Source organism: Saccopteryx leptura, chromosome 2 (genome assembly GCF_036850995.1).
Source record: "Saccopteryx leptura isolate mSacLep1 chromosome 2, mSacLep1_pri_phased_curated, whole genome shotgun sequence".
NCBI lineage: Eukaryota > Metazoa > Chordata > Mammalia > Chiroptera > Emballonuridae > Saccopteryx > Saccopteryx leptura.
Window position 1 is genome coordinate 237,236,439 of NC_089504.1, and position 26,590 is coordinate 237,263,028.

Genomic DNA, 26,590 nt, shown 5'->3' on the forward strand with positions numbered 1-26,590 from the left:
ATTGCGAAGGTGGTCAGATTTTAGCTGCTTGAATATGAAAGGGATGGAAGCTGGGAATGGGAAAGGGGAACGCTGCAGGAAAAAGAGGGAAGGAAAGAGGATTCCTGAAAGAGGACTTGAAGGCAGCTAATGGCCTCAGAGAGTGCTAACCCACAACGAAATATTTCAACACACACACATACAATCAGATAGGAAGCAGGGCAGGAACTGAAAGGTGCGAGTTGGTTGATGCCCTTAAAATTACGCAAAGAAGAATCTTGGTTCTGATCCAGAGAGCAATGAGAAGAGCTGAGGAGTGAAATCTGGTGGTTAAAACAACTGAAGACGCACCTTCGGGAAGCTTCACTTGTGGGGACTATACAAAGAGAAATCCCAGAGAGGCTGACTCCTGACTAAGCCTGAGGTGGGCAAGCTGGAAAGAAATACTCAGATTAAAGTGAGGTTTGAGCTGCAGTACTGGGCAAACTCTGGGCACATACCTGAGGCAGGACCACCAGATTTTAAAAGCAGATTTACAAACCTCAGATGAAAGGCATGGGATATGTGAGAGTTACAATGGAGGCTGGATCCCAATGGCATCAAGTGAATCTATAGTACTCACCATTTCAACATCTGCTTTTATCAATCTTTACCATCCTATAAGGCTACAGGAAGAAATCCCAAGAAGTGTGTCCCACTTACTTATTTACATTGGGAGAAACAAGAAACTCTTATAAGTAGAAACAATTTCCCAATGTCAAAGGCACAGTCTTCACATTTAAAATGACCAGAAAAATGGCATTATTTGAAGCAGAACCAAAAAACTAGGTATACCGAACTTAGTAATACTTCCAGTCTTCAACGCTATATATTCAATGGTCTGCTTCTAATTTAACAACATCTAAGAGAATAAACAGTCATCTGATGCAACAGGTAACAAGCTGAGAGCAGGTATTAGCAGGATACAGTTCTCATACTGGAGTTCACTAGGAGTTCAATAGGATACTCACAGATTGAAGTTTCTTCTTAGCAGCTTTTGCCAATTCAGACAAATCCAGGCTGCTAAGAAAATGTACAAAACTAATAAGCAAATAAATAAAATCATTTCCGTGAGCCCTGCATAAGATAAAGTTCATCAAAGGATGGAGATGTTAATTAGAGTTCATGGGCATGGTTAGAGCCAAAAATTCTATAGCTCAATAGAATCAGAGAGGAAACTTTGAAAAGAACTTGGTGAAAGTAGCTCCTTCTAGAAATACCATAATCATGTAAACATGTTTAAAAGAAAAATAATCACCTACTAATTAAAAGATAGAAACTAATGTGAAAAGTCACGATTTTTTAAGTATAAAAAAGTATGGTAGAAGAAACTACAAAAAGGGTAGAATGTTAAAAACTAGAATGGCAAAATTATATCTGAAATAGCAATTAATCATTTCATAAACTCTTGACAGTATTTGTGCAAAGGTAATTGGCTAAATTAAGGGTTCATTCCTGCAACCTTAAACTCATCTGACTTTACAGACCAGGGGTCAGCAGATTACAACCCACTTTTTGATTAGCTCATGAGTTAAGAATAATGTTTACATTTTTAATGGGGGGGAGGGAAAAGAGTATTTCATAACTTGTGGAAATTACATGTAAAATTCAAATTTCAGCATCCAAACATAAAATTTTATCAGAACAGGCATGCCCTTCATTTACATAGTGTCCATGGATGCTTTCATTTACAATGGCAGAGTTAAGTAGCTGGGACAAAGACTGTATGGCCCACAAAGCTTAAAATATTTACTATCTAGCCTTTAACAAAAAAACTTGCCGACCCCTGCTATGGACAAAGAATATACAAGGGGTACTCGGGTTATGACAGTCTCGATATAAGACGTTTCGAGTTTACGACACTCACTCCCATAAAAACTTAAAAAAATTGAGATGCGAGTGTTTCGGCTTACACTATTAGCATCATACTTACGGACTATGTGGTGAACTTGTTTGGTTGCACACGGTGGAAGAACACGCCGTAGTACCGCATATCAGTGAGAGAGCTGGACTTTTTCTGTGGCTTAGTTGTGTTTTTATGTTCTAGATTATGATTTTACAACTGTGTTAGGATAGGTAAGTGATGTAGGCTAGGGTGTGTTTCAACTTACACCAAAATTTGGTTACATCACTGCCATAGGAAAGGAACTGTGTCGTAACCTGAGGATCCCCTTGTACTTCTATAATAGTATTCTTTGAATATAATCTATAGACACAATTATACTGCCACAACTGGCTAAAACTGTGACAATATTATTAATTCCAATTTTCTTATTAGTAAATTTGTTACGTTCAATTTTTATGCTCTTTCAACTTAAGTTTTATATGGTGGTTTACTTACAGCCGTCTTATTTCCAAATTGTATAGCCATAAAAGAGAAAAATGTATGCGCTTTGTTAAACATAAATTATTATACACTCAAATATATACAACCAAGGAAATATTAGTGACAGATAAAGTTGGTTGGTATTTCAATGACCTTACCTGTCTGCCATTTGAGGTATTATAAAGTGCTGTCCATTTTTGTGATCTGAAAAAGAAACCAAGCCAAAGTTTTATTCATATACTGATAAAACCTGCAAAGGAACACACCATTATTTTCTCAATTTCTCTCTTTTTTGGCGGAAGGGTTAGGGGAGATAGTGAGGCAGACTCCGGCATGGCCTTGACCAGGATCCACCCAACAACCCCATCTGGGGCCAAGCAATGCTCTAGTACTGAACTATTTTTAGCGTCTGAGGCTGTGCTCCTAAGGAGCTATCCTCAGTGCCTGGGGCCACACCCAGACCAAGTCAATGGCTGTGTGAGAGGAAGAGGGAGAGGAGGGGGAAAGGGAGTGGGGAGAAGCAGATGGTTGCTTCTCCAGTGTGCCCTGACCGGGAATCAAACCCAGGATGTCCATACACTGAGGCGATGCTCTATCCACTGAGCTACTGGCATGAGTTTCTCAATTTCTCTTTTGCAATTAGGATCTTCCCATAATTATGCATTATATGTGGGGGAACAGAAGTTGCCAGATTGGCTACAAATTCCCAAAGACCTGGCTAGCAGCAAGGTCTTTTCCTTGCTCTGAAGTCTACTTCATTTAATAATATAGCCACTTTAGCTTTGTTTTACTTAGTGTCTGCATTGTACTATATATCCTTTTATACCTTTTTATTTTTAACATATCTAGTTATCATATTTAAAATGAGTTTCTTGTGGACAGCATATAGTTAGGACTTTTTTGTGTGACAGAGAGACAGATAGATAGGAACAGACAGACAGGAAGGGAGAAAGATGAGAAGCATCAATTCTTCATTGTGGCTCCTTAGTTGTTCATTGATTGCTTTCTTATATGTGCCTTGACCGGGTGGCTCCAGCAGAGCAAGTGACCCCTTGCTCAAGCCAGCAACCTTGGGCTTCAAGCCAGTGACCACTGGGTCATGTCTATGATCCCACACTTAAGCTAGCAACCTTGGGGTTTTGAACTTGGGTCCGCTGCGTCCCAGTCCAACGCTCTATCCTCTGTGCCACCCTCCTGGTCAGGCATGTTTCTTTTTTTTTTTTTTTAAAGATTTTATTTATTCATTTTTAGAGGGCAGCGAGAGAAGGGGGAAGAGGGGAGAAAAGAGGGAAAGGGAGAGAGGGGAAAAAGGGGTAAGGGGAAAGAAGGGGGGAGAGAAAGAAAGGGGGGGAGAGAAGGGAGAGGAGCAGGAAGCATCAACTCCCGTATGTGCTTTGACCAGGCAAGCCTAAGGTTTCAAACCGGTGACCTCAGCGCTCCAAGTCAACATTTTATCCACTGCACCATCACAGGTCAGGCCAGGACTTGTATCTTGTTTTAAATCTTCTGACAATGTCTGCTTTTAATTGATATGTTTAGCTCATTAACATTTAATGTCCTTCTTGATATGTTTGGATATAAGTTTATAATTTTATTAGTTTCTGTTTGAGCCTGGTTTTTTGTTCCTCTCTTCCCCCTTTCCTCTTTTTTGAATATTCTGAATCAAAATATCTTTTGATTAATTTTTAATATTCCATTTTAATTCATCTACAGGTTTTGAGCATCTATTATTACATAGTATGTTTTTAGTGGTTGTGCTAGATTATAATATACATAAATTTTTATAGTCTTAGAAACAAATAACATTTTATCATTTTAAGAATGTAATCTTTTTTTTAATCTTATTTTTATTAATTTTAATGCAGTGACATTGATAAATCAGGGTACATATGTTCCGAGAAAACATCTCTAGATTATTTTGACCTTTGATTATGCTGCATATCCCTCACTCAAAGTCAAATCCATCCTCCGTCACCTTCTATCTGGTTTTCTTTGTGCCCCTCCCTTCCCCCCACCCCAAGAATGTAATCTTATCTCCGTATTTCTCTCCCTTTCTCTGTTGTAGTTGTCAAATGTATTACATTTACATATGCTGAAAACCCCATCAGATGTTATAATTTTTAACTGTTATACATAGTTTTCAGAACTTAGGAGGAAAAAGTCTGATATTTTTATCCAACTTCTTGTCATATCTGTTGCTTTTCTTTCATTCTGAAGTTCCAAGATTCCTTTCCGTTTCAACTCCCTTCCCCTCAAAAAACTTGCTTCAACATTTGTTAGAACTAATTCTCTTGTTTTCTTTCATTGTAAAAATGTCTTTATTTTGCCTTCATTCCAGAAGGTTATTTTATTGAAAACGGTTAACAATTCTTTTTTTTTTTTCAGCATTTCAAAAATAGTTCCACTTCTTTTTCATATCCATGGTTTCTGACAAGAAATATATAGCCATTCAAATAATCATTCTTCTATGTTATTTTTTTCCTTGTTTGCTTTCAGGATGTTTTTGTTATCTTTGGTTTTCAGCAGTTTGATTTTGATGTATCTGAGTGAGATTTTTTTTTTTTTTGTATTTTTCTGAAGTTAGAAGTGGGAAGGCAGTCGGACAGACTCCCACATGCACCCACTGGGATCCACCCAGCATGCCTACCAGGGGGCGATGCTTGGCCCATCTGGGGCGTTGCTCTGCTGCAATTGGAGCTATTCTAGCACCTGAGGCGGAGGCCATGGATCAGTCCTCAGTGCCTGGGCCAACTCTGCTCCAAAGGAGCCTTGGCTGCGGGAGGGGAAGAGAGAGATAGAGAGGAAGGAGAGCGGGAAGGGTGAAGAAGTAGATGGGCATTTCTCCTGTGTACCCTGACTGGGAACTGAACCTGGGACTTCTACATGCTGGGCTGACGCTCTACTGCTGAGCCAACTGGCCAGGGCCTATGAGTGAGAATTTGAGTTTATCCTTTTGGGAATTCTCTGAGCTTCTTGAATCTGTAAGTGTATGTCTTTCGACAAATTTAGGGTTTTTAGTCAATTATTTCTTCAAATATTTTTCTGTATCACACTCTGATCTCTTTCTGGGAGTCTGATGATACAAATATGACCTTTTGGTATTGTCCCACAGGCCCCTGAGGCTCTGTCCAGTTTGATTTTCCTTCCTCTCATTTTTTCTCTCTATTGTTTAAACTGGATAATTTCTAGTGATCTATTTTCTTTTTTTTAGCAAGCAACGGGTGGGGGAGGGACAGACAGGAAGGGAGAGAGATGAGAAGCATCAATTCTTTCTTGCAGCTCCTTAGTTGTTCACTGATTGTTTTCCCGTATGTGCTTTGACTGGGGGACTCCAGCAGAGTGAGTGACCCCTTGCTCAAGCTAGTGACCTTGGGGTCATGTCTATGATACCATGCTCAAGCCAGTGAGCCCACGCTCAAGCCAGATAAGCCTACACTCAAGTCGGCAACTCTGGGGTTTCGAACCTGGGTCCTCAGCATCCTTGGTTGATGCTCTATCCACTATGTCACTGCCTGGTTAGGCTAGTGATCTATTTTCAAATCACTCACTCTTATCTTTGTCAATTCCAACTTGCTTATATTAAACTTCCAATGAGTTTTAAAATTTTAGTTATTATATTTTTCAGTTCTATTTGGTTCATTTCTATATCTTCTGTTTCTCTGCTGAGACTTTCTAAATTTCTATTTGGTTCAAGATGTTCACACTTCTCAGAGCATGGTGTTACTGTCTGCTTTAAAATTTTTGTCTGATAATTTCAACAACTGTGTCATCCGGGGCTGGCGTCTGCTGACTACCTTTTCTCATACAAAGCTTTGAGATTTTCCTGGTTCTTCATATGTCAAGTCATTATGAATGGTATCCTGGACATTTTGAATATTATATTGTGAGACTCTTGAGTCTTCCTTAAATTCTATGGACAATGTTAACATTATTGTTTTAACAGGGAACTGACTAGGTTAGGTTTTGTCTCCTGGGCAAGTGTTGAAGAATAAAGAGAAAAATAAGAGCAACAGGATTCCCCTCATGCTCTTGGCCAGAGATTTAGGCACCTGTGCTGTCACTGCTATTGCTACTACTATAGCCACAGGACTGCTGGGGGCTCTGGTAGGGGGAAAAGGAAGAAGGAAGGGTAAAAAACCCAACGGAATCCCCCAATTCTTTTTCCTGCTCCTCACATCAGACAGAGAAGGCTTCTTTGTATCTGTTGTAAGTTCCAGGTTTTGGGCTGTCGTGGAGGCCAAAACAAACAGAATACTCACCACCAGTGTGATGGTATGTTGGGTTCCCTAATCTACCAGCTAGAGTCATTAAATAACTATTCCATGTATTTGGTCCAGGGTTTTTAATTATATTCAGGAAACAGGTGAGGTATGCTTGGTCTATCTAACCAGAAACTGGATCCACACCAGGGACTCTTAACTCTATGTACAAGCAGGGTGGAGAACCACTGTGTACATGCATGTAGATATTCTACATGAAGGGTTGGCAATTATTTTCTGTAACGGGCCAAATAAATATTTTAGGCTTTGTGGCTATATGGTCTCTGTCACAACTATTCAACCTACTCAATTCTGCTGCTGTGCCAAAGCAGCCATACACAATATGGAATCGGCATGGCTATCTTGCAATAAAACTTTATTTTTAACAAATAGGTGACAAGCTGCATTTGGCCCACAGACCACGGTGTGCCAACCTCAGTTCTACCTCACACAAATAAAGGTGGTTAAAAGCAAAGTTCACTTCTGAACTTTTTTCCATTCCTTAGATAGCAGAATTTCTCAAATAACTACAAAAATGATTGCTTTGCTCTTCCATTCCTAGTCTCATTATGTGAAAAATGTGGTGCACATTCGGTTTTGGTTTGATTATGCTCTTTGATACTTGAAACCATCACCAGGCTAAGGCTAAAATAAAGTTATAACAACTAAAATTCAAGGAGATTTGACCAATATCTTTTACATATAACTCAAAATGCTATAGTTATCATTCCAAATAGAAACCCTTATTCACAAGTTTCTGGAGGCTATGTTACAGCAGAGGTCATAAATAATAGTGTCTCAACTTGTTTTTCCGGGGACTGACTAAATGGAGGTGTGGAGAGGCTGCTGTCCTTTCACTCACCTGGTTTCCTGCCACAGAGATAGAAGGCTAGTCTGTCGGTCAGCTCATACTGTATTTCTACAAGGCGTTCTGCCAGCTCATGGTGCCCTCCTTGCCTACCAAGAGAAAACAAAGTACCATTGATATTGCTCACCAGCCACTGGCTCTAGAATAGAAAAGTACAGAGACACCTCCTGAGACACTTGAGCAATTTATCAAACATGACTTTTTAGAATAATCAACCTTTTTGTGTGAGGTAAGCTATCAAGGTCTACCTCAATTCCCACATTTATAAACTGTTTTCACAATCTGAACTATTCCCTCTCCTATTTTAAATTTACAAAACAAAATACCTAGTAAGGAATTCAAGGACTTATGAGAGGGATAAAGCATCTAAAAAAAAAAAAAAAAGAAAGAAAAGAAAAACTTTATCTAATAAGGTAGAAGATAAAATCAATACATGGTCTAGGGTAGAGATTCCCAGAAATTAACAAGAGTGTCTTAAAAAATATGTGTATGTTCAGGCTGCACCCTTGGAAATTATTTATTTTTTAAAATTCATTTTAGAGAGGGGAGGGAGAGAGAGAGAAAGGAAGAGAAGCAGGAAGCATCAACTCCCATATGTGCCTTGACCAGGCAAGCCCAGGGTTTCGAACCAGCAAACTCAGCATCAGGTAGACGCTTTATCCACTGCGCCACCACAGGTCAGGCTTTTTAATTCTTTTTTTTTTATTCAGCCCTTGGAAATTCTGAATCAGTAAAGATGGGATAGGTCTGGACATCAACATTTTAAAGAAGGTCCTTCCCCTAGATGCTTCTGACAGAGCCAGTTTGAATCTGGATGAGAGTTTAGTAACATGTGAAGTCTTCAATTCAGAGAGTAAGAGAGCTAACCCACACCTGTAGCTGCTTTCACCCCCTTTTCTTCAATTTCCATAACAGAAAATATCAAGTCTGCCTTCCTTCATTCATGAAATAAATATATAAGCTACTTGAAGTTCTTTTAGTAACAAAGCACATCAATAATTACATTGACAGACTATTCTATGTGAGGTACTCCCAAAAAAATTCCAAGGTTAAACTGTGGATTTATTTAGTCATTTTTCCAGCATTTCATAAAATTTTTAAACAAAGAAAAATTTAAAAAACTATACAGGCATCACATAGATGTCTACTACCTATATCCTAAAATTAAAATTTTTTTTTTTTGTATTTTTGTATTTTTCTGAAGCTGCAAACAGGGAGAGACAGTCAGACAGACTCCCGCATGCGCCTGACCGGGATCCACCCGGCATGCCCACCAGGGGGCGATGCTCTGCCCCTCCGGGGCGTCGCTCTGCCGCCACCATAGCCACTCTAGCGCCTGGGGCAAAGGCCAAGGAGCCATCCCCAGCGCCCGGGCCATCTTTGCTCCAATGGAGCCTTGGCTGTGGGAGGGGAAGAGAGAGACAGAGAGGAAGGAGGGGGAGGAAGAGAAGCAAATGGGCGCTTCTCCTATGTGCCCTGGCCGGGAATCGAACCCGGGTCCCCCGCACGCCAGGCCGACACTCTACCGCTGAGCCAACCAGCCAGGGCCAAATTAAAATTTTAATATACTTATTTAATCACGTATCTACCTATTCACACACATTTTTTTTGCTGTTAAGATTTTATTTATTGATTTTACAGAGAAAGGACGGGGGGACAAAAAGTAGTTGCTTTACTCTATCTGTTTGCTGGTTGACTACTATATGTGCCTTGACTGGGTAAGCCCAGGGTTTCGAACCAGCGACCTCAGCATTACCAGTTGGCACTCTATTCACTTTGCCACCACAGGCCAAGCCACATTTGTTTTTAAGTTGAAGCAATGACTAAAAATATTTAAAAAGTGAGGACTGTGTTCTGCCATTCTTAGTACCTGATTTGGACTCTAACTTTGGCTCAAATACCACAATGTTATAAAGGATCATATATGACTGGAAGCTAAACAGACTTGTTATAGTTCTACCTTCCCTGACTTTGCCAGGCTCAGAGCTCATATTTGTTTGAAAGGTCATCTGCAAAATAACTAAATGTAAATCTTTTAAGGGGTTAAATGTTAATCATACACAATTTAGCAACTTATCAATGCATCTTACCCAACATAAGTAAGCCCAAACAGAAAGAAGTGAGAAGACTCTAGGTCCCTTACCTTGCATAATCAACAGGAGTTTTCCCACTGGAATCTTGTGTGCCTGGGTCTGCTCCATATACTGCCAATAATTCTGCCTGTAAAATCTGTCCTGCTTTGGAGGCAACATGGAGTGGGGTGTTTCCTTTTTCCTAAGAATTATTAACAAGAGTAGACAAAAAAGCAAATTAAATAAAAAGGCTACCTGACACAACCCACTTAGTTTCAATTTAATATGTGGATCAATTCATGCTTTCTTACAGGGTGAAAGAAGTTGGCTTGTGCTCCTAAAGATAACAGTCTCAAACAGGTTTCAAGATTCCCTGTTCTCACGCTTGAATGGAGTTGCTGAAAAACACACAAACAAAAAAGAATATTGTTAAAAAAGTAAAGAGTGATGATATACTAGGGCAGCTGGCAGACCATTTCAATATATGTTAGATCAGTAATACTTGCTCAGTAACGTGGATGAAGCAGTCTCTCCCTGCTCGTCACTACCATCCCTGGGCACTAAGGCGGGGTCAGGCCCATTTTATTGTTAAGGAAACTAGGGCTGGGAAGGCTGACTGGCCCTGTTTAAGTGGCATAATTATACTTTGAGTGAGTGGCAGTATGAGGAGGCAGCTGAGCATGGTTCTGAAGTCTGACAGACCTAAACTTCAAACAATACACCCTTCAAGCTTTGTGACTTTGAGAAGCTTCATTAAGCCATCTGAACCTTGGTTCTCTCATCTCTAAAATGGCGATAATAGGCCCTGGCCGGTTGGCTCAGCGGTAGAGCGTTGGCCTGGCGTGCGGGGGACCCGGGTTCGATTCCCGGCCAGGGCACATAGGAGAAGCGCCCATTTGCTTCTCCACCCCTCCCCTCCTTCCTCTCTCTCTCTTCCCCTCCTGCAGACAAGGCTCCATTGGAGCAAAGATGGCCCGGGCGCTGGGGATGGCTCCTTGGCCTTTGCCCCAGGCGCTAGAGTGGCTCTGGTCACGGCAGAGCGACGCCCCAGAGGGGCAGAGCATCGCCCCCTGGTGGGCGTGCCGGGTGGATCCCGGTCAGGCGCATGCGGGAGTCTGTCTGACTGTCTCTCCCTGATTCCAGCTTCAGAAAAATACAAAAATAAAATAAAATGGCGATAATAATGCCACCTATTCACAGGTTACTGTAAGGAGTACATAATACAGCAAAATGTTTACCATGGAACCTGCTACATAGGATATGCTCAAAATAAAGCTGTTATATTATTTGTTGTTATTTGACCTAGGGCTCTAGGGCTTCATATCCTACACTGCATACTGCAGGTTTCTGCCTTATACTGCACCCTCTCCATAACACTATTTGTGGCCTTGAATACAATGTCTAATGAAGTCTTTCAGGGTGGGAAATGGGCCTGTGGTATACCAAATTCTGTATAACTAAAGAAAAGTGCTTATAGATTCAGAAGATGAGCTGCCTTCCTTCAAGTCTAACCTCAAATTGTTGAAATGTGATAACCCTTATAATAGGAATAAAGATATCTATCCTAATATCTGTATCTAAACCTTATTTTTTAATTTATTTTTTAAACTGTGGTTAAAAAACACATACCAAATCTTAGTAATAAATGAAATTAACAAAAAATGGGAGTACAGTAACAAGAAACAAAGAGGCCCTGGCCGGATGGCTCAGTGGTAGAGCGTCGGCCTGGCGTGCAGGAGTCCCAGGTTCGATCCCCGGCCAGGGCACACAGGAGAAGTGCCCATCTGCTTCTCCACCCCTCCCCCTCTCCTTCCTCTCTGTCTCTCTCTTCCCCTCCCGCAGCCAAGGCTGCATTGGAGCAAAGTTGGCCCGGGCGCTGAGGATGGCTCTGTGGCCTCTGCCTCAGGCGCTAGAATGCCTCTGGTTGCAACAGAGCAACGCCCCAGATGGGCAGAGCATTGCCCCCTGGTGGGCATGCCGGGTGGATCCCGGTCAGGCGCATGCGGGAGTCTGTCTGACTGCCTCCCCGTTTCCAACTTTAGAAAAATACAAAAAAAAAAAAAAAAAAGAAAAAGAAACAAAGACATGAACACTTCTATGCAAAGTTTAAAGTTTTGAAGAGCTGTGAGTGCCCATGCTATGTGTAAGCATTTGCCAAAAGCAGTGCTTTGTCAACAGAGATGCATGTTTCGTGTAGCATCTCTCAAAAACATGCAAAGGCCCATATAAAGAAAACCATGTATTCATTTTAAAAGTATGTATAATAAACCATCCTATATACTACAGCTTTGAGTCACAACCTGCTTCATGAAGATCCTACTCAGTAAGTAATCTAGAGACCTGAAGACATCCCACAAAACTTCTAGTCCCTTCTACAAACTGAGAAGGTTCCTATTTCAAAATTAAACAAACAAAATACTTAGGAAAGAAAAACAAAAGAGTTATAGAAATATAATTTTCAACCCATATCTGAAAATCAACAATAGTTTTCTAGATACTTATTTTTCCTTTCTGCCCTAACCTCTACTACCATGAATAGCTGACATCTGAATTAAGATTAAAGAAAGACAAGATCAATTGCAAAAAAAAAAAGCTGTTAACTATTTAGTGACTAGAAAGCGGTTTTTGTTTTTTCTCTTCTTCCTTTCAAAGTTGTTTTTTCCCAAATAAAACAATACACTGTTTCATCCAGCAATTTTAGAGATTTTAAAAGGTGTGACCCACCTTACTAAGATCTTTGGCAGCTTCACTATTGTCATCCCGGCAGGGCAGGCGATGGACAAATGCTAACATCTGATACTTGGCTCTGATGAATTCTGCTTTATTAGGACTGGTTGGAAAACAAAAAAGAGAACAGTTCACTTGCAGTTCAGATACAACATTCCCCATTCTTTAGGCTGTTAAAAAGAAGGAAGTGACCCACATCCCCTACTCAAGGATAAAATGAATAATACTAAAATAAGTTTTTGGCAGTGGGTAAGACCTAAAGTTTGAAAATCTATATTAGTCATTATAATGGCCAGGACTGCAGAATGCCTGCTTTTTGTAGCATCTTTTTTTCTGTGTAATTTTCTTAATTGACCTAGCAACAGTGTGAGAAAGCAGCATTGCATCTCATCTTATAGGCAAAGCATCAGGCAGCCTGGAGCCCAAAACCTAGATTTCTGGTCTGATGGCCTCCTGTTTGAGCACCTCAGCTTAAATCTGATTATACCCACAGCCTCCAAGCCTTAGTCTCAAACTGGAGAAACCAGTGACTTGTACTGGGTAACCATGCCTGGCCCTGTTCTGCATTTCTAATAGCAAAGAGCTCAATGAACAATTTAGGTAAGTACCTCCTGTGCTGCCCTTGTGAAGGCTGGTCAAAAATAGCTACACTCCTTTCAGTGGGCCCCATGTGTTACAAAGAAAAAGAAGTACTTATAAACATTCCACTCACTGTACTTTATCCTGTGGATTAGCTTTACGTCTTCCACTCATAATAGAGGCAGGGTCCAGCAAAGAATGCTCCCATATAGAATTAGCACCATTATTATATAGGGTTTCAACCATCTAAAAACAAGCAGTATAAAACCATATTTTCATTTCTTTCCATAAATATTCAATAGGAATCAGTGACTGAACTGGAAAAACAAAGCCCCATTACAAACACTAGCACAACTGACACATCATGCACATCATTATTTTCTCAGTTTAGAACATCAAAGATGAATCTGTACGTAGAATTCAGGTTTGACAAGCCGGATAGTTACATATCTAAATGGGTTTGATTATATTGTTCTTATAGATTATGAGGGAAAAGTACTTTGACATTTTTTAGGGCAATGTTTCCCAAGACTGACTATCCAAATACTATTTGCAAGAGTCTATCCACTTAATCCTATTTCTTTAAATCCACTCATTTTTAAATTTTATTGATTGATTGATTGTAGACAGAGAGAAGGGAGAAGGGAGAAGGGGAGAGGGAGACAGGGAAGGAGAATCATTGATTTGTTCCATTTATTTATGCACTCATTGGTTTATTCTTTTATGTGCCCTGATGGGGATCTAACCTGCAACCTTGGTATATCACAGTGATGCTCCAACCAACTGAGCTACCTAGCCAGGGCTCCACTCATGTCTTAAACTTTAACTAGCAATTATGGTTTGATGTGCTAGTTACAGTTTTCTTATACACATTAAAATAATACAACCACCAAAATAAATATTGGAGTATTATCTACATCTGTCTTGAGTACCACAGGTGGCTGGCTCATGCACCATACTTTGGGAATTATTGTTTTAGGGTCAACCCTGGCATTTTAAACTACACATCCATAGATTTTATTTAGATCCTCTAATAAAACCTGTAAATACAGACTTGAGAGTAGTAAACACCCATCTGCACATGAGAATGAGCTGTTAAGACACTAAGGTTGTGGTTCAATCCCTGGTCAGGGCACATATGGGAAGTGACCAATGAATATACAACTAAGTAGAACAACAAATAAATGCTTCTCTCTCATTCACTCTTTCTCTTTCTCTCCCCCTTCTTCTCTCTGCCTCTCTAAAATCAATTAATAAATATTTTAAAAATTACAAAAAAAAGAGAGCTGTTAGAAACTTGTGAATAAAAGTTATTAATAAACCATATCTCCCAATTTCTTTTTTTTTTTTTTTTTACAGAGACAGACAGAGAGAGAGAGAGAGGGATAGATAGGGACAGACAGACAGGAACAGAGAGAGATGAGAAGCATCAACCATCAGTTTTTTGTTGCAACACTTTAGTTGTTCATTGATTGCTTTCTCATGTGTGCCTTGACTGTGGGCCTTCAGCAGACCGAGTAACCCCTTGCTCGAGCCAGCGACCTTGGGTCCAAGCTGGTGAGCTTTTGCTCAGACCAGATGAGCCCGTGCTCAAGCTAGCGACCCCGGGGTCTCGAACCTGGGTCCTCCACATCCCAGTCTGTCGCTCTATCCACTGCGCCACCGCCTGGTCAGGCCATATCTCCCAATTTCATTTCAAAGCATGACTGCTGATGTGGCCCCATCTGTTTTTTACATTAGTGGAGATGTTGTTATATCAGAGACCCAAACCCACTTGTTCTGGTCCTTTGGTTTATACAGGCATGTTTGAGGGACATGGTGTGCAGCTGCCACAGATTTAGTGAAATATGTACTCAAGACAAGTGAAGGGAAAACACATGCTTAATTCTTAGTTACAACAGAACTCAAAGAATGTGTACCCCAAAATAGAAGTACAGGTGACATGACACTGGACCCCAAATAAAATAACACACAACACTTAGCAAAGTATTAGGCAATCAATCAAAACATGTTAACTGAATTTGGTCTCTAACTAGTAACAAGAACGTTAATAAAAAAACTTAAAGCAGATGTTTAGGAAATTTCTGAGGGATCCCAGTCTGTGCTTCTATCAAAGCAGGAAAAAAAATGTCCTAATGCTCTGGCTGGATGGCTCAGTTGATTAGAGCATCGTCCCAATGTGCAGAGGTTACCAGTTCGATTCCCAGTCAGGGAACATACAGGAACAGATTGATGGTTTTGTCTGTCTGTCTGTCTCTCCCCCCTCTCCCTTCCTCTCTCTCTAAAATCAATAAATTAATTTTTTTTAATGTCCTAAAATATTAGCAAGGATAAGTACGTTAGTCAGGGATAAGTACATTAACAAAAAGTTTCTAAGGCAGGAAGTGTTGAGAAACATTCATCATGATATATGGAAAAGATGGATTGTTTAAAACAACTGCTGGAGTGACCTAGGATGCTGAGGTCCTAGGCTCAAAACCCTGATGTCACCAGCTTGAGCACGGATTTGCCAGCTTGAGTATGGGGCTGCTGGCTTTAGTGTGGGATATTAGACATGACCCCATGGTTGCTGGCTTGAGCCCAAAGGTTGCTGGCTTGTGCCTAAGGTCAGCCCCTTGGTCAAGGCACATATGAGAAGCAATCAATGAACAGCTAAAATGCCGCAACTACAAGTTGATGCTTCTCACCTCTCCCTTCTTGTCTCTCAATATATATATATTATCTGGAGACATTCTAGAAAGTCAGCAGTGAAACAATACCAAGAAATTTTAATGACTTTTTACCTATCTGTCTATGAGGAATTTAAGATGGGTACAGCACCTCTCTTCAGTTATGATTCAAACCTTTTTGTATGATTTACGGAGTAGGAGAACTTTTAGTTGCTAAAACAATGAACCTTTAAAACATTTTTTAAAAATTTCATTAATTTTAGAGAGAGAAAGAGAAATAGAGAGAGGGGAAGGAGTAAGAAGCACTCATTCGTTGTTTCACTTAGTTGTATATTCACTTCTCATATCCTATATGTACAATAACCAGGGATTGAACCTGCAACCCCGGTGTTTTAGGATGATGCTCTAACTGAGCTAACTGGCCAGGGTGAGCCCCAAAAACTTAAATTATAAACCATACGAAGAATTTTCCTTTACCTGAAGCAATGTTGGAGGCCATGGTGTGCGTTTAAGATGCCTCACTTGAGAGATATGGCGCCCTAAACTCCGATGGACACTGCAGCACTCATCACATATAAAAGTTCCCCTATTTACTGATGCCCAGGAAGGATCTGGAAAGTAAAGAAAATTTCAGTGGCAAGGACACCAGTTGGATTTTTTACTGCCAGATGGCAAAAAGTGAATGAGGTATGGTTTTTCAGAAAAATAAGACATTTTTGTTGTTTTAGTATGCTAATTAACATTTCAAGCTGACGAGCTTGTCTGATGATACTACCTATCTTGGCTGATTGGGTACAATGTTAATTAAGACTAAAAACATGAGCTGAAGTCCTATTATAAGCAGTTATCTCCTTTTCTGTTCAGGGCCACAGTCTGAAGCCCTAATGCGATCTACCATTTCAGACACATGCTCTTTCATTTAACATGAGAAGCAAATTGAGAGGATATAGATGAAATATTTTAAATCCATCTCCAGATGACAAGATAATATAATTGTGACAGTGAATAATCCTCATAGCATTATCTGAAGAAAATGGTAAAAAGACTGCTACAAATCTATATGTCTATCTGCTTGGCAGAAAATTATGAGTGACAAAACTATAAAACTGCTAGGCTGTTGTGGTTCTGAGGACAAACTGGGAAACCTGGCCTCCTCCACTAGGGAGATGTTCTAGGATATCCATTAGTTGTTTTAAATAAATTGAATCCAATCTTGCAACTGATATGAAAGAACAGATCTGTAATAACAGTGGCTTCACAGAAGCAAAGACGTAAAACAAAAACGAGTAATATTTTTGGTGTATGTAATACTTTTTTCCTATGAATTCCCATAGAATTTCACTGGACAGCTATTGAAACAAGTAACAATTTACACTGGTAAGCAGTAAGAATAATTCACACTGGGTTAAGTAAACTGAATACTTAGAAACCAAAAAAAAAAAAAAAAGACACCTACATTTCATCAGATGCATAATGGGATGACAATAGGTGCCACTCAAGCTGCCTGGTCTAAGGGTTGTATTTAGAAATTCTCCCCCCAAAAATAAAGAAAATTCTCCAATGTCCACAAAAATCTCTAAAATGCATGTATACCATCTTTACCATTTTTAACAGTTTATTCATATGCTTTCCAACCATATCATGAAAAGTTATGGGATTTCAATCAAAGACAAATCCTAAGAGTCAAAGACTGGTGGTTAAGAGGACTGGTTCTGGAGACAAGCAGTCCAGGGTTTGAGCCCCAACTCTCCCACTTCTCACATAATAATCTAAGCAAGTCTTTTTTTTTTTTACATCCTCATCATGGATCAAATGGGAATAACACAACGCAGGATAGTGAGGATATAAAAGTAAGTAAAGTTGCTTGCATATAGTAAGTACTCAGTAATGTTAACGATCATAACTTTTCTAAATTATTTTCTAAGTACCATTCAGATATTTTCAAGAGCCCACTGAAATACATAACCACTCAAAAATGTTTTTGACTGTTAATACTTAAAACACTGAATGTTTCATATGAACACTGTATTATTATAGTAAAAGTCTCAGTTGAACACAGAGTAGAATATATTTAAAATAAACTAGATTCATTAAAAAATAATAAAATATTTATTAGATGTGATCATGGTTAAATGTTTGCCATCAAGTAGACAGAAATAAAACAATTCAGTATTATTATGCCATTCTAGAAAGCAAAGATTGGAAACATCAAGATGAAGGATCCCTACAAAGATACACAACACTGCTTTTTACAGTATGGTACCACTACTACTAGTGACAAAAGAGACTGTTTTGAATCACAGCTTTGGTTATCACATATATATTCAGCAGATTCACAACATTCCTGAAAGAAACTAAACAGGAAAAAGGCAACAAGGATTTAACACATTAAGTAAGGTTCTCGATTAACCACTTAAACATCATGGATCAGAATTCCATGGGAAGAATATGAGAATATTAACAACACAGTAAAACTGAGTTCGTAGGAATAATTCTCTGAGTGAACTCTTCCAGTTTATCTGAAGTTTAATGCCAGACCTACTTAACCTGGGCTCCAGGAACACAACAAATGAGCCTCAGAAATGTCTGTGATATAAATTCTGTATGAAAAATTAAGTATGCATGCATTTTCTGAGGAGAATGCCTTGGCATTCATCAAAATCTCAAAGAGATCCCTAATCATAAAGGTAACTCTTTCACTAGGGTTTTGAAAAAAAAAAAAAAAAAAGCAGCACAAATTCCTGGCTGCCCAAGTTCACAGAACATTTCAAGGTAGCCTAATTATATTCAAAACAGGAAGGAAGTGACTCAAGTCTCTGTAGATTAGGCATATGAGACAACTAAAATGATACAATGGAAGAAAAAATGTTCATAAATGCACAAAACGCTACAGAAATACAAGCTAGTATTTAGAGTGGCAATAGAGCCTAAGTATTATTCCACTGAGAACTAAAGCATATGCATTCCAAGAGGAAGTTTGCATCTAGACTCATGTGAATCAAACACATCACAGACAGTTCAACTGAAAACTGGCAAGAAAATAAGGAAGTGGAACAAATAACGTTTTTTAGAGAATACAATGGGTTTGTATAACCCAAACTACCTGGTTTATAAAACACCTCTTCTTAAACTCTTCCAACCCTCTCCCTATCTTCAAAGAAAATTGGTAACATCACTGGCACCACACAGGCCATGAAATAACCACATAAGGTTTGAGTTATCACAGTACTATTTAAAATCTATCTCCACTTCCATTTAACAAGATGAAGTTCAGCACAGTTGCAAACACACTGCTGCTCAATGATTTCATTAAGATTGTTTATCGTACGCTCTTGTGCCAAGGAAGCCATCTTACCTTTGAATTACTTCCAATTCAACGCAGAGAAATCCCAGCACCAAAAACAGCACAGAGTCCAGTCAATTCAGTTACAATGACTAAGATGGAACTGAACTCTAAATCTGAAAATTATGCATGGAAGAAATGGCCTGGGCCTTGCAATGCCCCCAAATGCCTATACTGCCTGAGTGCCCAGTGACTTTGTGTTTGTTTTGTCACTTGTAATTAATGTACGATTTAGAACTCTAGCTTGAAAGGTCTGCAGAGGTTCTGTACTAAAGAACACAATACAAAAAGAGGGGAAAAAAAAAACACCACTAAAATGAGATGATCCTAAGAATATGCACTGCGTCTTCCTAACCACTGATTGTGGTACTCCTCATTATCCCTACTTGAAAAAATGAGGAAATCAAGGCTCAGCCAAACAAAGCCACCAGCCCAAGGTCACCCAGAGACAACTTTTAGTTTGAACTCGGGCCGTTCAGATGCCAAAACTTGAGACACGCATTGACCCTCAAGTGCGGCTGCGTCGGCAAGACCCCCGACACCCTGGAGACGGTCTCCAGCCGAGCGGGAGCCCGAATGTCAGGAGCAGGGAGGATCAACTACATGCTGCTGGCTAGTCCCGGGGGAGAGAAGCGGCGAAGGTCGCCCCCGCCGGGCAGGGGTCGCTGGCGGAGCGGCGCGGCTCCAGGCGGCTGGGTTGCAGGGGGATGAGGAGGTGACACCTGCAGCCTCCGGGGGCCGCAGCTGGGAGGACACTCGCCAGGCACTTCTGTAATTGGCCTTCCTGTGCACTGCCCAAACCCCTTCCTGTTAGAGAAGCGGCCCCGGCCCCGAGCCCGCCCCCTCTCCGCCAGGCCCGAGACAGAAGGGACGAGGGGGACGAGGGGGACAAGAGGGACCGGAGGGACCCGAGGGCGGCGGCTCCCTGACCGCCCGGCTCTGACACGCCCGGGACGGTTCTCACACCAAGGCTGCCCCTGGCCCTCCTAGTCGCGACCCCGGCCACGGAGTGCGGGGCTCGACCGCCGGAAGCCTCCTGACCCGTGGGGGCGGCCCCGGGGCAGGGGTCTCGGTCAGGAGAGCTGTGGGGAGAGGGCCCGGCCGGTGGCACTCACCGGGCCCGCTGCAGTCAGCGCACACCTCGCTGCTCCGGAGCCGCATCGACATGGCTCCCGCCTCCTAGCTGCCGGGTACTTGAAGCCCGGGACAGCGAAGGCGGCAGCGCTTCCGCTCTAACGGGTCCCCACAGCGGCGCTGGCGGCGTCTCTCCCCTCAGCGACTCTCCCCTCAGCGCCTCGCAGCCGGGCGCAGCACGCACGCGTGGGGAGGTGCCCGCTGGCGTAGGCCAGTCATGTGACCGGAAAGGGCACGCTGCCTTGTCGCCATCTTGAGTGAGGGCAGGTATGTACCCCAGCATCTTATGTCCTGCTTATATTGTTTTTAAATCTTGAATTTGGGTCTGGCTCCTTAGAAGAGAGTCGCTTCGTCCCAGCACTGATTAATACCAGAGAAAGCAGCAAAATCTAATGACCAGAACTCTATAGTCACTACCTTACTGAAGCACTCAACAGTCAAGTCCCTACTATAACTTTTTTGTGTGTGTGTGTGTGGCAGAGACAGAGAGAGTCAGAGAGAGGACAGATAGGAAGGGAGAGAGATGAAAAACATCAATTCTTCGTTACGGCTCCTTAGTTGTTCATTGATTGATTTCTCATATGTGGGGGGGGGGGTCCTCCAGCGGAGCGAGTGTCCCCTTGCTCAAGCCAGCGACCTTGGGGTCTTGAACCTGGGTCCTCCACATCCCTGTCCCACGCTCTATCCACTGCGCCACCGCCTGGTCAGGCCCCTACTATAACTTTGGTCAATAATCTTCATTTTTTTTTATTACTTTATTAAAGAAATATTTATTGAGCACCTACTATGTTCTACACACTCTTCCAGGAAATGAAAAAAACAACAGTGAGCAAAGAAAAGAAAATATCCTGTGCTTATGGAGCTTACATTCAACTGCAGTAACATACAATAAAATGAATAAAACAGAAATGTTAGCTGTTTCTTTAAGCTGCAGTTTTAGTCTCATCTACAAAATGGAGATAATGTGTTATCTACCTTTTAACCTTAATTTTCCTGCTATTAAGAATGATTTTTTATAATTCTAAAGGGTGGTGAAGAAAGAGGAAGAGGAAGAATATTCAAAAACTCATATGTAACCTGCATAACTAATTATTTACTATCTGCCTAATGACAAAGAATAATTCAAAGAAAAGTGTGGTGTGCTGGTCCCATAGTAAGCCCTCAATAATAGTAACTCCTATTATTATTGATATTACTCTTGTTTTCTATCACATCTTTTGAGAATAATTATAAATAACCTAGAGTAATTACAGGATGCTGTGAGATAAACACAATGAGGTGAGTGTATTCAATGTGAAGAAGAGATGTGGCCTAATGCTAATGAATATTTGTTGTGTGCGTTATATGTGTCAACCAAGCACAAAAGAGTGGGGAGGCATTGACTACAAATCACAAAGACTTGTGCAAGGGTCTTAAGATTTTCAAGTCAAAAACACTACTATGTAACAACACCCAGAATGTTCCAAAGAAATGGGAAAAATTGAGAGTTCTTATAATAAAAAGTAGATTCTTGAAACAGTCCTGCATTTTTAGCTTCTGGATTGAGTTTAGATAGTGATCTTCCAGATGTCAGGTGGTCTAGAAAGGCAAACATTCTTTCCTAAATTCTTCATTCTTCCCTAAGTTAATTAGAGCGTCATCTATAGGAATTTCTATCTATAGGAATTGGTGCATAACTGAAAAGTTCAAAAGTTTAAGCGCTCAAGCTCAAGTTTGTTTAAGTACAATAAATTGTATTCCTCATGCTTTGGCCCATTTGGTCTGAACCAGTTTTGTCAACTTGACTGTACAGACTTCATTATAAGTCAGCTTAGCTTTACTGACTTAATCCTGTTTTCTTCACTCATTCCTCATAGCACAACTATGAGCTCCATTCAGAAAATATTGAGCACACCTCTTATGGGCCAGGTACTGTTTACTCTAGTAAGCAGCCATTGTGTTGTTTTCCAACTAATGAAGAAGAGAGATGTTCAATAAACACGGGACGAAAAGGGAAAGAAGATTAAGTTGCACAAGGCTTCTGAAAGGATAATAAGTTCTGGAAGGGTCTCAGCAGCTCTGGTCTTTGGTTCATCTCTCCAGTTTGATAAATGTGTGGTGTGAGTATAACCACGTAATTCCCACACATTCTATCGTTACAGCCTCTGGGTGCCATCCTGATGTTCCTACATCCTGTTTTGGATGGCCAACTCACAAATCTGAACTCAACACATGTAGAGAATGGATTAGGCCAGGATTCTTGAACAGCTGTTGTTGCAGGCATCTGAAAAGCTGGGTGTATACAAGCAGGGAAGGCAGAGAGTAAGCTTTCTGCATGCATGAAATAGCTTCACCCAGCTATGTGGTCTGGTTGTAAACAGCTTTTCAGAAACCTCAGGCTGGTGAGTGGCCATAAATTGACTTGATTGTTCATTGAATCAAGGTACTTGAGTGTCTTAGGTTGAAATTCGAAGAATGAACTTTAAACTGATAGACTGCAGTAAAGTCTGGCTATTATCTATTAGTCTTTTCAGCCATAACCCAAAATTCAGATGGCTAGCTTCAAAAATAAATGACACTTGCCTGACCTTGGCACAGAGGCTAAAGCCTCAACCTAAAATACTAAGGTCACGGGTTTGATACCCCAGGCTTGCCTGGTCAAGGCACATATGAGAAGCAATTACTGCCAGTTGATGCTTCTGGCTCCCCCCACACACACACCCTTTCTCTCTTTCTCACCTCTCTCTAAACTCAATTTTTTTGTTGTTTTTTTGTTTTTGTTTTTTACAGAGAGAGAGAGTCAGAGAGAGGGATAGATAGGGACAGACAGACAGGAACGGGAGAGATGAGAAGAATCAATCATTAGTTTTTTGTTGTGCATTAAGACACCTTAGTTGTTCATTGATTGCTTTCTCATATGTGCCTTGACCACGGGGCCTTCAGCAAACCGAGTAACCCCTTGCTCAAGCCAGCGACCTTGGGTCCGAGCTGATGACCTTTTTGCTCAAACCAGATGAGCCTGCGCTCTGGTCCTTGGCATCCCAGTCCAACGCTCTATCCACTGCGCCACCACCTGGTTAGGCTCTCTAAACTCAATTTAAAAAAAGACACTCATGTGAAATAAATCATCACCATAGGTAACTGAATCATAACCGAGTTTGGAGTTCAGATATTGATAGAACAGTGGTTTTCAACTGGGGGTAATTTTCCTCCTCCAGGGGACAATTGACAATGTCTGGAGGTACTTCTAGAGAGTGCTACCGACAGTGGGTAGAAAGGCCTGGGATGCTGCTCAATATCCTACAAAGCATAGGACAACACTTACAAGGAACTATCTAGTTCAAAAATGCCCTTCCTTGAGACACCATGAGATAGAACTATCTCCATACGATGAAAATATTTACTGCCATTTCTTCAGGGTTTATAGTTCCCCCATCAGAACTCTTTGGTGTTGTCCACTTCCAAAACGGCTTCTGACCAATCATGGAAGCATTTGCCCAGATCCAAAAAGGCTGCAAGGGAGTCAGTAGGTGGAATGGTTTGGCCCAGATCCTGTTGTCACCCCCAAACCGCGGAGTCGTTTGATGGAGTCCAGTTGTGGACCGAACCAAATGAGGTTGCTTCAGCAGGGGAAAAGGGCTGGTGACGGGTAGTCTCAATTTTCCATGTCCAGGTCCTGGACTATGGGAGAGAATTTTAAATTATTTAGGGGATTGCACTGTATCTCTCGGTGTGAAGTCGGAGGTGGGTGGAATTGAGTGGACCCCGGGTCAGGTGACTGGTCTCCTCTCATTCCCCCTGCCGCGGTGTGCGGTGGTCCGCTCCCGGCACTTCCCGGTTTGGGGCAGTTAGGTCGGCAGAAGTCGGTTCGGGAGCTGTCAGCGCGGGCGGCACCGCGGCGGGGCGCGGGGTGGGCGCGGCCCACCGGTCCCGGACCCGACCCCCGACCTCCTGCGCGCCCCGCACCGGGCCCGCTCGGCCGCGAACCGCGCCCTTCACTCGCTCGCCTGTTTCTCTCGCTCACCGGCCGCCGGGCAGGCGGGCGCCGGAGACCCCGCGGGGGCTGAGGCTTGGCAAGCGGGTGGTGAGGGCCCGGCTGCGGCCTCTTCGCCATGTCCTCGGCCCGCGACCCCATCGGCCACTTCCCTTTGCACCTCCTGGTCTGGAACAACGACTACCGGCAGCTGGAGAAGGAGCTGCAGGACCAGGTGCGGGGCGGGGCGGGGGTCCTGCGCCCGGCGAGGGGAGGAGGGGACAATCTGGGGTCGTTTATCCTCCCTGAGCCCATCTCCAGCCCTCTGCCCTCGGGGCTCCGTGGACCCCTTTAGTTCTTCAGCCGTGGGGCTATAATAACAACAGGACGCGGATTGAGTGCTTACTGTGTGCCAGGCCCTGTACCGAGGGCTTTATTACAATAACTTTTTGACTTGGTAACAATCGTAGGTATTGTTATTATATTTGACAGAAAGGGAAACTGAGGCGCTCCGAGGTTATGTGCCTTGTACAAGGTCGCCCACCTACCTATTAAATATCAAGTCAGGATTTTAACTGGCCGGCTTGTTCCAGGGTGCACCGTCTTAACCAGTTAGGCTCCACTGCCTTTCCCAAAGAGGTAAGGACAATACGCACCCCTCACCCCACCCACCCTTTTTGTAAGGAAGGGCTTGGTTGGGTTTGGGTCCAGGTTCTGACTTGTCCTGTGACCTTGGGCAAGGCATTTTTCCTCTCTCGCCCAGGGAGACTGATACCAAAGTGTGAGAATCACTGGTGTCCAGGATCTTTAAAATCCTGTCCTGTTCTAAAGTACAGTGATTCCTCATTTTTTATTTATTGCCATCTCTTTAAAGCAGTGGTTCTTAGTTGGAGGTAATTTTGACCCTCCAAATGGTAATGAATGTAGACATTTTTGGTTGTTACAAGTAGGGAGTGGGTGGGATCTAATAGTGAAAGAGGCCAAGGATACTGTTCAGCATCCACCTCCAGGGCACAAGATAGCCCCCCACCCCCCACCCCCAACCAAATACTATCAGTAGGGTTTTGCTTGAGAAACTGTTTTCAAGGCATCTCAACAATTCTAGTAGTTATTGGTGCCTTCAAGTTACAAGCTAATAAACTTAGCAGTTAGAATAAGGATTTGTAGTTATTTGGTGCAATTGTTCTTGTTGACTTTATTCTATCCTATGTACTGAAGTCCTGGTTTTGGTATACATCACAATTGACACACTATAATTGTCAAGGAATTGTAGACCAAAGGAGCATTGGTTGTCTTTTGGTTGGTGAAAATTCAGCATCACCTCTTTTGATGACTGGTCACTTCTAAGGATGTTCTTGCATCCTGCCATATTTTTAAATTTGTTAAGCACCCACTGGAAGTTACAAGTCACTTTTTTTTCCTTTCTCTTTTTCTTTTTGTGCAGAAAGTAAAGGAATAATTGATTGGCCTTTTGGAAAGGAAGTTAGGGGAAAGGGGACCTTGGAGACAGGTTCAGGGGTTAGTCTGAGATGAGCTGCCGATGCCCACTGCTCCCCTGGTTGCAAGTCTCATGGGGTCCCTTAGAGCTTAGAAGGGAGGGGCAAGGAATACAGACCTGGGGGAAGAAGAGAAGGAGGGGGAAGGAAGGGAAAGGCACAGGCATACCCCCAGAGAGCACCTCACTTTTTAAATATTTAAATCCTCTAGCCAACAAAAATAAACTTTACTGTAAGAGTCATTGGTCTTAATTAGATCATGCCCCCGGAGTAAATGATTCACCGTGGGGCATCCTATTACGTATACCTGATGATTTAAGTCCCTTTCTTTTACAGAGGGAGTCCCCCATCATTTTGCTCTTAACTCTTAAGTCTCACCTTGGACATTTTAAAACAGACTGGATAGATCTGGTTTTAGGTCAGCTGCGTTTTGCATCTGCACTTCCTCAGTATCAGGGCTGTCTAGCTTCTTGTGAAATATCGAGATAAAGTACAAAGTCACAGAACTAACATCCCATCTGATAGGGAGATTCATCATCATCATTAAACCACACACTCTTTCAGTACCAATGTTTGAAAATAACCCGTTTTTTAGTCATTGTGGGTGAAGAAAAGAGTTTAAATAAACTGCAGTTTGTCTTGACAGAAAAACTTGTTTGATAAGAACAAAGTCTTGGTTTAAAATCTAAAATGTGACATAATTGAAGTATCTCTTTTTCCTGCAAGCTGTGATAAAAGTGTTCATTGAAAGTTCTCAGTGACTCTTAACTTGAAAAAATGTTAAGGACAATTGTGATTAGAAAATTATAATTTTGCAGCAGATTTTCCTGGGGTAAGTTGGTCCTTAATGTCTTCAACTATCTAGGAGGTCAAGGAGGACTATTCATACTTACTAGTTACTTGGTTTTGACTTTGTTATTGGTTATCACTGCAGATCATTTCATAGTATACCTGTTCCCTTTGGGAAAGAGGTTGTTAAAATGTATTCATAAAGAACATCTTGAACACACTCAATCCAATTTCACTCCTGAAAGTTGGCCATTGGGAAGGATTGACAGAGGTTGGCTTTAAGGGCATGCTACCTTGTGCTTAGAAGGGGCTTGTGATTGGTTTAGTGCTCTGCTGTTACTGTCCTGAAATTCATAAT

The 26,590-nt window shown here is 41.7% G+C and overlaps 2 protein-coding genes across 10 annotated transcripts in view; one reads left to right on the forward strand and one right to left on the reverse strand.

The window, feature by feature from the left end:
* The window catches only part of GIT2 (GIT ArfGAP 2), a 53,266-nt gene extending 33,047 nt beyond the window's left edge, over positions 1–20,219 (reverse strand). For 4 of the 9 annotated variants that reach the window (XM_066370730.1, XM_066370727.1, XM_066370726.1 and 1 more), the window contains exons 1-9: positions 19,977–20,218; positions 15,996–16,129; positions 12,983–13,095; positions 12,268–12,373; positions 9,855–9,941; positions 9,615–9,745; positions 7,466–7,560; positions 2,503–2,548; positions 990–1,041 (exon numbers count right to left, since the gene is read on the reverse strand). In XM_066370730.1, coding sequence (XP_066226827.1) covers positions 990–1,041; positions 2,503–2,548; positions 7,466–7,560; positions 9,615–9,745; positions 9,855–9,941; positions 12,268–12,373; positions 12,983–13,095; positions 15,996–16,129; positions 19,977–20,028 — 816 coding nt within the window. In that variant the 5' untranslated portion in view covers positions 20,029–20,218. Of the gene's footprint in view, positions 1–989; positions 1,042–2,502; positions 2,549–7,465; positions 7,561–9,614; positions 9,746–9,854; positions 9,942–12,267; positions 12,374–12,982; positions 13,096–15,995; positions 16,130–19,976 lie in introns of all 9 variants that reach the window. The other 5 variants (XM_066370728.1, XM_066370724.1, XM_066370725.1 and 2 more) reach the window with 4 other exon arrangements.
* Positions 20,220–23,823: 3,604 nt separating this feature from the next.
* Positions 23,824–26,590, forward strand: part of ANKRD13A (ankyrin repeat domain 13A) — a 32,669-nt gene continuing 29,902 nt past the window's right edge. The window contains exon 1 of the mRNA XM_066370733.1: positions 23,824–24,182. Coding sequence (XP_066226830.1) covers positions 24,087–24,182 — 96 coding nt within the window. The 5' untranslated portion in view covers positions 23,824–24,086. The remainder of the gene's footprint in view (positions 24,183–26,590) is intronic.